General features: G+C 46.2%; 1 protein-coding gene across 4 annotated transcripts in view; it reads left to right on the forward strand.

Annotated features, from left to right (window-relative positions):
• The window catches only part of SLC41A3 (solute carrier family 41 member 3), a 70,900-nt gene that overhangs the window by 35,775 nt on the left and 21,506 nt on the right, over positions 1 to 13,619 (forward strand). For all 4 annotated transcript variants that reach the window (XM_066353092.1, XM_066353091.1, XM_066353094.1 and 1 more), the window contains one exon: positions 10,489 to 10,560. In XM_066353092.1, the coding sequence (XP_066209189.1) occupies positions 10,489 to 10,560 (72 nt within the window). The remainder of the gene's footprint in view (positions 1 to 10,488; positions 10,561 to 13,619) is intronic.

Consider the following 13,619-nt stretch of genomic DNA (forward strand, 5'->3'; position numbering starts at 1 on the left):
ATCCTCCCCACCAGGGCTCCCCAAAGTAGCACATAGGTGAGGGGTTAGACCAGGGGTCGGGAACCGTTTTGGCTGAGAGAGCCATGAACGCCACATATTTTAAAATGTAATTCTGTGAGAGCCATACAACGACCTGTGTACGTTATGCATTATCCAATAAAAATTTGGTGTTGTCCCGGAGGACAGCTGTGATTGGCTCCAGCCACCCGCAACCATGAACATGAGCGGTAAGAAATGAATGGATTGTAATCCATGAGAATGTTTTATATTTTTAATGTTATTATTATTTTTTATTAAAGATTTGTCTGCGAGCCAGATGCAGCCATCAAAAGAGCCACATCTGGCTCGCGAGCCATAGGTTCCCGACCCCTGGGTTAGACTCTAAAAATGAGGGTGTTACTGAGTTTTGTTTCATCATAGTGCTTGGTCACACATCCCAGCCTATTGTCTAGTTTTCCCATAACCAAGCTGGACTGCTGGTGTGCCCGGGCCCAGCCCCTGTGTGCCCTGAGTGTCTCTTTTAACCCAGTGTCAGGTAGAGCTCTGTGTCCCTGTGCCCAAGCCTGTGTGCCGCCCCGCTTAGCCAGCTGGACCCTGAGCCCAGCGCCACACGTCCACACTGAAGCCACAGTGAACACCACAGGCTTGGTGGAGGAGCCATTCAGGAGCCAGAGCAGTCAATGCTGTTAATGATCTCTGTGAGGGGTTTTGTTCTTTAGAAGGGCTCCTTAAATGCGCTATAACCAGGGGTGTTTTCCTGTGGGCTCCAACTAACAAGGTTCCTAGCCTTGCCCCTCTTTCCCACCTGCTTCCTCTCCCAGCTCTCCTGGGAGCTGAAATTCTGTTCCTCCCTCTGAGGACCGTTTGACTCCAGTATGTGAAAGAGGCCTGTGGCAAGAGGAGGTATGGTGTGTTCAAGAGGCTGAGAGAAGACAGATAGACTTCACTGGAGTGCAGAGGGCAGGGAAGGGGCTGCCTGCAGCAGGAAGCTGGGGGTGGGGTGGGGAAGGGGTGGTTGGCTGAACAGCAGCCCCCAAAGATGAATGGAGAAGGTTTTCGCAGATGAGATGAAGTAAAGAACCTTGACACGAGAGAACATCCTGGATTCCGCCCATGTCGTCAGAAGAGCACTATAAAGGGGAGGCAGGAGGCAGTTTTAGACAAAGAGAAGAAGGCTATGAGAGAAACAGAGTCCCAGAGAGAGGACGTGCTGCCACTCTGAGATGGAGGAAGAGCCACGAGCCAAAAAACCCCATAGCTTTCCCTACTGGAAACATCAAAGGGACTGATTCTCCCCTAGAGCTCCCAGAGGGGGTAAGACTCGACTGCCTCCTCGACTTTAGCCCTGTAGGACTCGTTTCAGACCTCTGGCCACCAGCACTGTAAGGGAATAAATTCCTGTTGTTTTAAGCCAGTAAATTTACACTAATTTGTTATAGCCACAACAGGGAACCTGACACATGGACAGGTCATGTAGAGCTGTAGGACCTTGAAATGTTTTAAGTAGCAGGAGACGCGCAGACACACGTACAGGCACATGCTCACCCACATGTGCACATACACACGGGCGTGGCTGGTTATACCGACTACGTTTGGGAGGAGAGGGGTTGGTTGTTATCTCTGCCGTGCTGGCATTTCAGGTGTTAGGTTATCACGGTGCTAAACTGCATTTTAAGCACTTCACTACAATGATTGTATCTTAGTGTTGCAGTTCTTTTAAAATACATGGAACATGCAGGGAAAAAGAATGATTTAGTAGAATTCATTACAATGGTCTGTGAGCAGCCCCATTAATATCACAATGGAACATTAAAGGCATTCAACACCCATCCTTAATTTTTAAAATCATTATATTAAGGTATGAATTAATATCATAAAAACTCACAAATTTTACATGTATAGGTCAGTGCCTTTTAACCAAAAATAAATGCATACCTAAATACCCAATTAAGATAGAAAACACTTCCATCTCCCTAAAAAGCTCTCTCACTCCATTTTCTAGTTGGTTCAGTACCCCCACCACTCCGTCCTTGGCAGCCTCGTCTCCACCGAACACTTTTTCCTTCAACACCCATTCATAATTTTAAAAAATACTCTTAGTGCAACTTGAACCGGAAGACTATTTTCTAATATTGTTCTGGATGTTTTAGCTAAAGTAATTAGCCACAGCAAGCAAATGAGAGCCTTCGATGTTAGAAATCAGGAGAAAAACTTTCTATTAATATGCTTGTCTCTTTGGAAAACTCTAAGCAGATTAACTGGAAGACTGATAAAACTAATAAGAGAATAGTTAAGTAACCCCATTTGAAAATATCTAGATGAAAATTTGAAATGGACATGGACATATGTATACATCTATATACTTTCACATCCACTAAAAATACAAAATGAAATTGGAAAGAAGATAACTATCAAATGGTTAACTAATTTTAAAGCATCTTCAGACTGAAGCTTCAAAAAGAAATGTGAAGGCCCTTGCCGGTTGGCTCAGTGGTAGAGCATCGGCCTGGCATGCAGGAGTCCCGGGTTCAATTCCTGGCCAGGGCACACAGGAGAAGTGCCCATCTGCTTCTCCACCCCTCCCCCTCTCCTTCCTCTCTGTCTCTCTCTTCCCCTCCCGCAGCCGAGGCTCCATTGGAGCAAAGTTGGCCCGGGCGCTGAGGATGGCTCTGTGGCCTCTGCCTCAGGCGCTAGAATGGCTCTGGTTGCGGCAGAGCAACGCCCCAGATGGGCAGAGCATCGCCCCCTGGTGGGCATGCTGGGTGGATCCTGGTTGGGCGCATTCTGGAGTCTGTCTGACTGCCTCCCCGTTTCCAACTTCAGAAAATACAAAAAATAAAAAGAAAGGAAGGAAGGGAGGGAGGGAGGGAGGGAGGGAGGGAGGGAGGAAGGAAAGAAAGAAAGAAAGAAAGAAAGAAAGAAAGAAAGAAAGAAAGAAAGAAAGAAAGAAAGAAAGAAAGAAAGAAAAGAGAAAGGAAAGAGAGAAAGAAAGAAAGAAAGAGAAAGAAAGAAAGAAAGAGAGAGAGAGAGAAAGGAAAGAGAAAGAAAGAAAGAAAGAAAGAAAGAAGAAAGAGAAAGAAAGAAAGGAAAGAAAGAAAGAAAGAGAGAGAGAGAAAGGAAAGAGAGAAAGAAAGAAAGAAAGAAAGAAAGAAAGAAAGAAAGAAAGAAAGAAAGAAAGAAAGAAAGAAGAAAGAAAGAGAGAGAGAGAGAGAGAGAGAGAGGAAGGAAGGAAGGGAGGGAGGGAGGGAGGGAGGGGAGGAAGGAAGGGAGGGAGGGAGGGAGGGAGGGAGGGAGGGAGGGAGGGAGGGAGGGAGGGAGGGAGGGAAATGTGAAGACCTGTGGAAATAGAACAAAACTCTGTAAAGGGGAATATGGATTTGGACACATAGATACGAAGTTTCTGACTGGGGAAAGTCAGTGTTGTTATCAGTTCTCCTCGTTTCAGTTTATAAAGTTAATATACTTAACTATCAATATGCCAAAGGGATTTAGGGAAACGTTTGACATTTATCTGGAGGAATGAGTGAGAATAGCCGAGAAAATAGTAGTGAAAAAAAAATGGTGAAATTTGATTTTCAGATTTTAAAATTTAACTTAAATCTATAGTAACTAAAAATATTTTGCAATTATTCTCAATTTATATTATCATAAAACAAAACAGAACTTCTAAAAATAAGTTCAGATATATAAATATCTGTTATGTGATAATATTGGCATTTTATTTTTTTTTAATTTTTATTTATTCATTTTTTAGAAAGGAGAGAGAGAGTGGGGGAGAGAGAGACAGAGAGGGAGAGAGAGGAGAGAGATAGAGAGAGAGAAGGGGGGAGGGGCTGGAAGCATCAACTCCCATATGTGCCTTGACCAGGCAAGCCCAGGGTTTCGAACTGGCGACCTCAGCATTTCCAGGTCGACGCTTTATCCACTGCGCCACCACAGGTCAGGCCTGATTGCTTTCTCATATGTGCCTTGACCGGGGGCCTTCAGCAGACTGAGTAAACCCCCGCTCGAGTCAGTGATCTTGGGTTCAAGCTGGTGAGCTTTTTGCTCAAGCCAGATGAGCCCGCACTCAAGCTGGCAACCCCGGGGTCTCGAACCTGGGTCCTTCCGCATCCCAGTCCGACGCTCTACCCACTGCGCCAACGCCTGGTCAGGCAATATTGGCATTTTAAACCAAGGAAAAAAGTTGAATTATTAATAAGTGGTTCTGAGATCATTGGTTTATTCTTTAGAAGTAGTTTTTCTTTCTGTCAGACATAAATGTGTATTTTTAAAGATTGAGTAATTTAAAGTAAGCACGATAACAGAAAACACACCAGCATTTGTAGAATCTGCTGATAAGAAATGCTTTTCCAGAAGCCTTGTCAAAACTTGTGCTAGTTACCTAAGGCTGCCTGCCACACAACGCCACAGACTGAGTGGCTTCAACGGCAGAAATGCATTGTCTCAAGGTTCTGAAGGGTGTAAGTTGGAGATCAGTGCCTTGGCTGCTTTCTTCTGAGGCTGGGCGCGAGCAATGTTCCGTGCCTCTCTCCTAGCTTCTAGTAGCTGTCTGGCAGCGTCTGGTGTTCCTTGGCTCGGAGACACATCGCCCCTCTCTTTGTCTTTGTCTTCACTTGGCTTTCTGCCTCTGTTCCTGTCTGTTTCCAAATTTCTTCTTTTGATAAGGACAGCAGTCATATTGGATTAGGTTACCCATCGTATTCCTCTGTCACCTCATCTTAACTGATTACTTCTGCAACAACCATATTGCTAAATAAAGCCACAGACGGAGGTATAAGGTTAGGGAGGCGAGGGAAGACACAGTTGGACCCGTAACAGTTTCCTTGCATAAATTTAAAAGGAAAATAAGCAAAAGGGCAAAAACTTATATAAAATAACAGAGTTTGTATCCTTAAGTAGCTACGTAGCTCTCTCATGACTGTGGCTGTCCTTTAGGTCAGTGGTCCCCAATCCCCGGGCCGCAGACCGGTACTGGTCCGCAGAGAAAGAATAAATAATTTACATTGTTTCCGTCTTATTTATATTGATATTTAAGTCCGAATGATGTTTTATTTTTTAAAAATGACCAAATTCCCTCTGTTACATCCGTCTAAGACTCACTCTTGACGCTTGTCTCGGTCACATGATACATTTATCCGTCCCACCCTAAAGGCCGATTCGTGAAAATATTTTCTGACATTAAACCAGTCCGTGGCCCAAAGAAGGTTGGGGACCACTGGTTTAGATGACAGTGATTCTTTGTTGGTTAAGCATCGTTGTATTTAGTTTTCCTTTACTCTGTGTATCTGTGAATGCTGCCCTCCTTAGAGCAGGCTACCTCTGTTGACTGGGGGGAGAGGCACAGTGTGTTGCCTGGAACTGGTCTTGTGGATCTGGGGGGGCTCTGCATCCTGCCGGTGGCCACTCTAGGCACTGCTCTGCCTTTTTGTTTTTAACCCCAACACACACTCTTATTGCTTCCAGGTGTCCCACTGTTGCCACAAGCCAGGCAGGCAAGGGAGGAGGCCACCCCTCCTTAGCTTCTGAATCAAACATCCTTTCAGTTGTTTCAGGCCCCCTTCTGCCCCCATTGTCTCCAGGGCCACCTCAACTTTCTGCAGCGAGCCTTTCCTGCTTTCATTTTCAGTTATGGGTTCTTCTTATAACCTAACTCAGAGACGCCTCTTCATCTGTGTTACACTATAGAAAACTCTTCTTGTTTTCTAGCACTCTTTTTACATTAAAAACAAAACTGTCTCCTCAATGCTAGGATGAATCCTGTGATACTGGATTGGAGGCAGAGATATTAGTATTAACTCATGTTTATTTCAATATGTATGCAGATAGATACAACGGCAAATGTGAATGGGTGTGCATACCTGGGTTAGTACACACATACATACACATTTCCAACCTCCATCCAACATAACGACCCAAAAGTAATACCACCCCAGTAGCACCTAGCTCACCTAGTGTCCAGACATTGTTTTCTGATACCATTCTCCAATAAAAGGGCCCTGCATCTTTGGGAAAATGGCTCATTCTAGGGCTGGGGCATGGAAAATACAAGATGAATTGGAATATCCGATGGACGTGCTAAAACAGAGGTGGGGACATGTCAGAGAGAATCAGGAACCAACCGGGAAGAGCTTGCACTGCTCACAGCTGCAACAATTGTAGCAACAAAATAAATTGGAAGACACAATATTGTCTTATGACCTCAAAAATAAAATGACTACCCATGATTCCATACATACCATATAAATTAAGAATTAAGTCAGTAAGTAATGAGGGAGAATGGATAATGCTATTTAGAGAAAAATTTAAGCGAATAAATGTGGAAAGATGAAAATGCAAAACCACCATTAGAATTCCACACTGTTTATTGTTATAGGCAAAATCTGCGGATGCATTAGTGAGTGGCACTTTTAGGAGAAATAAGATCTTTGCCTAACTTCAGAGGATCTCCCCAAACATTTGGGAATTGCTGTGGTAGGTTTAGCAGATGTCCCTAAATCTTTGATATGCTCTCCTGGAGGAGCTGAAGTTCAGCTCCCCTCCCCTTGAGCGTACACTGGACCTGATGACTCCATTCTAACTAATAAAGTATAGGAAGGGGAAAATAGTTGTTCGCAGTGAAGAATCCTGGCGGATACCACCTTCCCCAGTGATCAAGGTTAGTGTCACCCGTGGTTAGCCATGTTGGTATCATGCACCCCTGGATACCAAAAGGAAGGGCACTTCACCTCTGCAGTCTTGACACTCAAAACCCATAATCTCAGTTTAATCATGAGGAAACACCAGACAAACTCAAGTTGAAGGACATTCTCTAAAGCAGGGGTCCCCAAACTTTTTACACAGGGGGCCAGTTCACTGTCCCTCAGATCATTGGAGGGCCGGACTATAAAAAAAACTATGAACAAATCCCTGTGCACACTGCACATATTTTATTTTAAAGTAAAAAAAAAAGAAAAGAAAAGAAAAGAAAAAAAAAAACAGGAACAAATACAATATTTAAAATAAAGAACAAAGAACAAGTAAATTTAAATCAACAAACTGACCAGTATTTCAATGGGAACTATGCTCCTCTCACTGACCACCAATGAAAGAGGTGCCCCTTCCGGAAGTGCGGCGGGGGCCGGATAAATGGCCTCAGGGGGCCGCATGCAGCCCGCGGGGCCATAGTGTGGGGACCCCTGCTCTAAAGTATCTGCTCTTCAAAAAGGTCAAAGTCATGAAAGACAACAAAAGGTGAGGAACTGTCACAGATTGGAGGGGACCAAGGGGACAGTGAAGACTAAGTCAGTGGGTGATCCTGATTTATTTCCTGACACAGAAAAAGGACATTAGTAGGAAAACTGGGGGAGTCCAAGTACATCCTCTTGTTCAGTTCATAGTGTCATACCAGTGTTAATGTCTTAGTTAACGATCATCCCATGGTTATGTAAGATGTTAACATCAGGAGAAGCTGGGTGAAAGGTATGCAGGAAGCTCTATGTTAACATTATAACAACTTAAAAGATTGTCTTTCCCTACTCCCCAATTTGGGTAAGGATATATTTTTTTTTTTTTTCTTATTTGAAAAAAATATACAACCCTGGCCAGTGGCTCAGTGAATAGAGTGTTGTCCCAGAGCACTGAGGTCTCAGGTTCAATCCTGGGGTCACCAGCTCAGTCCTGACATCCTGACTCAAGCCCGAGGGCAACGGCTCTACCCCAGGGTCTCTGGTTTCTGCCTCGGTCAGGGCATGTATCAGAAGCAATCAGTGGGTACACAGCTAAGTGTAACAACAAGTTGATGCTTCCCTCTCTCTCTCCCTCCTCCCCCTTCTCTTCTATTTTCTAAAACAAAGAGAAAAAAGAAAGGAAGAGGAAGGACGAAAGAGAAGGAGGGAGGGAGGGAGGGAGGGAGGGAGGGAGGGAGGGAGGGAGGAAGGAAGGAAGATACACAAAGGAATAACATTTTTTTTTTACTGTGAATGGGTAAATGTTCTTCTGAATATATACCCAGGAAGTCAGGATCAAGCGGGAAAGAGATGGCACACACAGGTGGGAGTGGAGCAGAGTTTGATGAGTTCGTTCACCAAGTTGTGGGCACAGTTATGGGAGACCACAAAGGGACGTTGAAGCACCCAGGACTGGCAACAAGAGGAAGTGGTGATTACCAGGGCCTAAAGGGGCGGGAGGTGGGTTGTCCTCAGACCTGGGGGAACAGGACCTACAGCTATGGGGGAGGGCCCCCAGGCTGGAGCTGTGGGTCTGGGTGGCAGAACAGCCACTGGCCAGTGGGAATGACACAGAGATACATACACCCCAGCCTCACTTTCTGCTGGCCCTCCATTATCTTTCCATGGCTCCTCATTGGCCTGAACCAAGCAGAAGCAGTAGGACAAGGGAGCTTGTAGGTGCAGCCACATGTGTCACCTTCCAGACATGACCCAGAGCCAGAGGAGTACTTGGAGACGATCCATCACATCACAGTCTGAGTCAGTGAAACAGCCTGTTTGATGCAGACAGTAAGGAAAATCTAGTACATACTGAGAAAAGATCCCACAGGATTTCTCAGAGGAACCTATATTTATAAGATTAAGGGGTTTAAAATGTGTAAGTGTATGTGATCCAAATAAACATTTAGTTAGTAAGGGGCTTCCCGTAACCTCTTCTGCTGAGATGAATCTGAGTGGCCTCTGCAAAAGATGCTCCACCTTCCCATGAATTTTCTTTTTACGGTCTTGGCAAAAGCCAGCAACCCTGTGCTTCGTTGGCTTTGTTCCTCAGGCCCTTACCCTGATCTCTCTAGAACCACCATCCAGGGTTAAGAAATGTCCCTCTACGTTGATAGAGACCTACCCCCTGAAGACCCTGACCCCCGGTTTTCCTGTTGGTCTGATAGGTGTGCCGCCCCCTCATCATCCTGCCCTGCTTCCTTCCCTCCATCTCTCATCAGTCCAGGAAAAGGGCCCTCTACCCGTCTTTATCTCTACACCAAACCCCAACACCATCCTGGATGATTCCCCCATCCACATGGCTAATTCATTCAAAACCCAAGGCCCAATTTTTGGACAGCTTTAGATTCAGTAACCTTGGCCTACAAATGATTCTGGGCTCTACACAATCCTGGTTCCTCCGTATCCCACCTCCTCCCACAGCTTCTTTCCCTCTGGCCCTCCTCTGCCCTCCTCTCTATGAGGTCTCCAAGCTTCACCAACCCTCCAGTCCCTGGCCTATAATGTACCTCTGGGCACCAGCAGACACCTTCACACAGAAAAACGGCTTCTGCGTGGGTCCTAGAGGTGATAGACTTGTCTATTTTAACCATTTTACAAAGATGGAAATAAAACCTCTTGAGGAAAGAATACCTTTCAGATTCATATTCAGGTCATGGGCCAGCAGCAAGGCGCTGATTTAATGAGAGCAGCACAGCCTTGGAGCTGGTTGGTAGATAGGAAACATTGAGTCCTGGGAGCACGCAGTGCGGGCATGGAGCGGAGAGGAGGGGGAGACTGCTGGCCTCGTGTTTGGGGCACATCGTGGTTTCTGCAGCTGTGTTCTGCTCTACCTTGTTCCCCTGTTCCTACAGGGACCCCTCAGGAGGTGTTTGCAGGAAACTGATTGAGGCTCTGAGACTTTTCTGTGATATGTCCCAAAGAGCTGTCATGCTGAAGACAAAAAGCCTCCCCTTATTTGTGCAAAGAGAAGTGATTCTATATTTTCTCTTGGAGTTCAGTAACTCTACTGAACCCACTACAAAGGAGCTAGGAAAATATGTTTGCTTTGAGACCTTTTCTTATCTTCATATGAATTTTGCTGGAAATGCTAATGCTATTCGGAACTGACTACCATTTTTACAGGAGGAGGTCGTATTTCTGATTCTGCTTTTCCATCCTAAAAGAAGAGGGACTTACATGGGTTTCTGAAATGGGCTGATTTGCAGAGATGAAGTTGGGGTGGTTGGTGGTCCTTTCAGATGTGACTCGCCGGAGTGGGGAGAAGAGAATTGCAGGTGTGCGGGAGAACACAGCCAAGGGTCTGGCAGAAGCTGCCGTCCAGGTTCCCAGAGGCATCCTCCCCCGGTCTGTGGATGACCTTGGGAGTCACGCTGCCCTGCAATTGTGGGTGGCATGTATACCTTTGTATACAGGCATGCATGTATACATATCTGTGTGTTGGACACTTGAGTATGGGAGAGATGATTCATGACATCATCTGATTCTCCCATCCAAGTACTAACCAGGCCCGACCCTGCTTAGCTTCCGAGATCAGACGAGATGGGGTGTGTTCAGGGTGGTATGGCCGTAGACACACTATCTAATTCTCAAAGGTACCTACCTGTGTCTTTACTTCTCCACTCCCAAGTCACTGTTTTGAAAGCTAGTCCGAATAATTTGGTCTAATGGTATTTGCTGATCCCTCTCCTGAGAGACTGCCTTTTCCAGGAAGGACTGGCCTGGGCTTTGGGTCAAGTCAGACTTAATTTAACCATTTGTCCCTTTCTCTCCATGCTAGGCCAATACAGGACAAATTGATGACCCCCGGGAGCAACAAAGACTCATCAACAGTAACCTCGCCCTCATTCAGGTGACTTTCCCCTTTGTCTGATTGATGGATTTCCGCCGTGCTTTTGAATCTGCAGCCGGCCGCTCCAGGTAGGAAGAGTAGAGGCTAAGTGACCCCTCCCTGCGCTTCCCTGCACTCTGGACTGAGCTGTGGGGGTGGGATCTGTTCATCCAGTCACCCATGCCCACCAGGTCACACTCTTCCAGTAGCTGGAAGCTTCTCAGAAGATTCGCCTGCACTTGCTGGCTGCTTCCTCTTGTAGCCTGCAGCTTCTCCTGCTCCTGACCTACCCCGTGCTTGAAAGGCCTGCTGCCTTCCCCCGGTGCCTGCCTTGTGTCTGTGATTTTGCTTATTCTTTCTAGAGTGTCTACAGATCACTCCTACCTGGACATTCCTCCCTGACCCCACTCTTACCTCTCTGCCTATTTCCTTTCAGCCTTTGCAGGACCCTCCCCTCGTCCCTTTCTCTAGCAGACCTGGTTGGGCTGAGTGTGCGTCCTAGGAGTTTCAGAGACAGGAAGCCGAGGCAGGAGGAGCCTGGCAAGGAACTGGCTCAGGGGCTCAGGGAAAGCTGGGGTTGGATCTACAGGAAGGTGGCTGCCGCCAGCCAGAGAACCTTCTGAGCTTCTCTGGTTGGGGGCAGCCCGCGGCCTCACAAAGAACCTGGACTGTGAGATCAGACAGGCCTGGGGGCAAGGCCACCAGTGATTAACTGGAGGTGTGGGCAGGGCACACAGACTTGATTAGCATTACCTCCCTGTTCATCAGATTAGGAGGACCCTGACTCCCTCTCCCCTGGGTTCCAGAGCCCCTATCTGTAGCTCTACTGGGCACTTCCATCTGCCTGTCCCAACAGTAACCCCGAAGCAGCATGCCAGATCGGGCCTCCTCACCTTTCCTGCTCATACTCCCCGGATCTGAAGTCCCCAGCTCCGTCTAGCTGAATGGTTGAAAGCTCGATCTGGGGGTCCATCAGTCGGGGACCCTCAGGCAAGTCCCTTCACCTGACCCGTGAGGCGGGTTGCTGTAAGCTGTGGGTCACAGGAGAGGCATGGTGTCTAGTTTGCACGTGGGAATCAATCGTGCTAGCTCTGCCTAGTAAATAGTCTTACCACTTAATCAAGCTGGGAACCGAGTCACCCTCATCTTCTTTGCCCCGGTCCTTACGTCCGATCACCGAGCATCCTGCGTCTGAGTTAGGCGGCAGCCCAGCCCTGCCCCTCCTCGCCTTGGCCTCTTGGTCCACCATGCCCTGCAAACCTCCCCTGTTTTAACTGCTTCGGGCTTCTTAACATTCAGCTCACCTCTTCATGGTCACCTGAGTGACCTTTTCTAAAACCCGAAGATGAGCAGACTTCTTCCCTGAGCCCTTTCGTTGGTTCCCCTGACCTAAGTGTGGGCCGGGCGCAAACAGTGTCGTGGTCTCGTCCTGCCTTCCCTGCCGGCCTCGTGCCTTGCACACGCGGACATCTCTCCTTGGGGTGTCCTTTCTCCTTGTCCTTTCTCACCTGGCAGCGAAGCCCTTTGCAGACTCCCGTCAGGTCTCTGTTCCAGCCTGACACCAGGTGCCCCTCTTTGGTCCCTGCATGTGCTGTGGGGCTGCCCTTGTTGCAGTTTTGTGTTTAGATGTCTGCCTTCTCCACTTGAGGTGCTGTGCATGGGCCAGGACCACCTGTGATGGTACACGGATAATTTGTAGCCATATATGGCCTGTAGCTAAAGAGCTTCAGAGATTATATGAGACATTCATGATACTTCTAACAGTGGGCCTGGCAAGGGGCAGGTAATAAATACTCCGCTGCAAGTCACTGGTTTCACTTTCCTGTTTTACACCAAATCCTTGTTTGTATGTGTGTACATTTCCACAGGATTGATTCTTTTTTTTTTTTTTTTTTTTTTTTACAGGGACAGAGAGAGAGTCAGAGAGAGGGATAGATGGGGACAGACAGACAGGAACAGAGAGAGATGAGAAACATCAATCATCAGTTTTTCATTGCGACACCTTAGTTGTTCATTGATTGCTTTCTCATACGTGCCTTGACCGAGGGCCTTCAGCAGACCGAGTAACGCCTTGCTCAAGCCAGCGACCTTGGGTCCAAGCTGGTGAACTTTTGTTCAAACCAGATGAGCCCGCGCTCAAGCTGGCGACCTCGGGGTCTCAAACCTGGGTCTTCCGCATCCCAGTCTACGTGCCACTGCCTGGTCACACAGGATTGATTCTTAACAAACATTTATTGACTCCGGCTCTGAACCAGGCAGTGGCGTGGCACATGGTCCTATGATAGTGTGATCATTTTGTCCCCTCTATTTTTAGAAAGCTCAACATCAAAACATAACTGATGAATCAAATTTCACAAACTTGTTAATAATTTCAGTGTATTTCATCATGTAAATACAACAAAGAGTGATAAGTAAAAATTTTGATGACTAGTAGGACCTAGGAATTTCCTGGTAAGTTGAAGGGCAGCTGTCGAGACCTGGCCTGTCAGGGCCAATGCAGAGCTGTCCAACCTCAAACCTGTTTCACTTCAGTTAACCAGCCACCTGTGGGTACACCTGCAGGTGTTTAGAGGCTTCTACTTGATAAATATACGGCAATGATAATGTTATCTTTGACACAAATATTTTAAGAGAATTGCCTACAAGTTTACAAGGTATAAACAGTTAAACCTCCACATTTTTTCCAAAAGATTACAAAATATTTGATTTCTTAGTATTAAATTATAGCATTAATATTCATATTTGAAGTATTACTTTCTCCATAATCTCACCAGCATTGAAAGTATTATTCTAGACTACTTTTTGTCTTTACCATAGACAATATGTGATATGATTTTGTTTTTAAGCATAAAAAATAGTATACTATACATATAATTCTGTAATTTGTACTTTTCTCTAAATATCATTATCATTACATGGTTTTTTTGTACACAGTGCACTTGTTTCCCTGGGAAATGCTCTAGATCATAAGGTACATAGATAATTTACGTCCAAATTTTCCTTCAGAATTCCTGTACCAATTTAACCATCATCAATGCATGAAACCATTTTTTCATGTATTTGTCAATATGTATTTTATA

Source organism: Saccopteryx leptura, chromosome 11 (assembly GCF_036850995.1).
Source record: "Saccopteryx leptura isolate mSacLep1 chromosome 11, mSacLep1_pri_phased_curated, whole genome shotgun sequence".
Classification (NCBI taxonomy): Eukaryota; Metazoa; Chordata; class Mammalia; order Chiroptera; family Emballonuridae; genus Saccopteryx; species Saccopteryx leptura.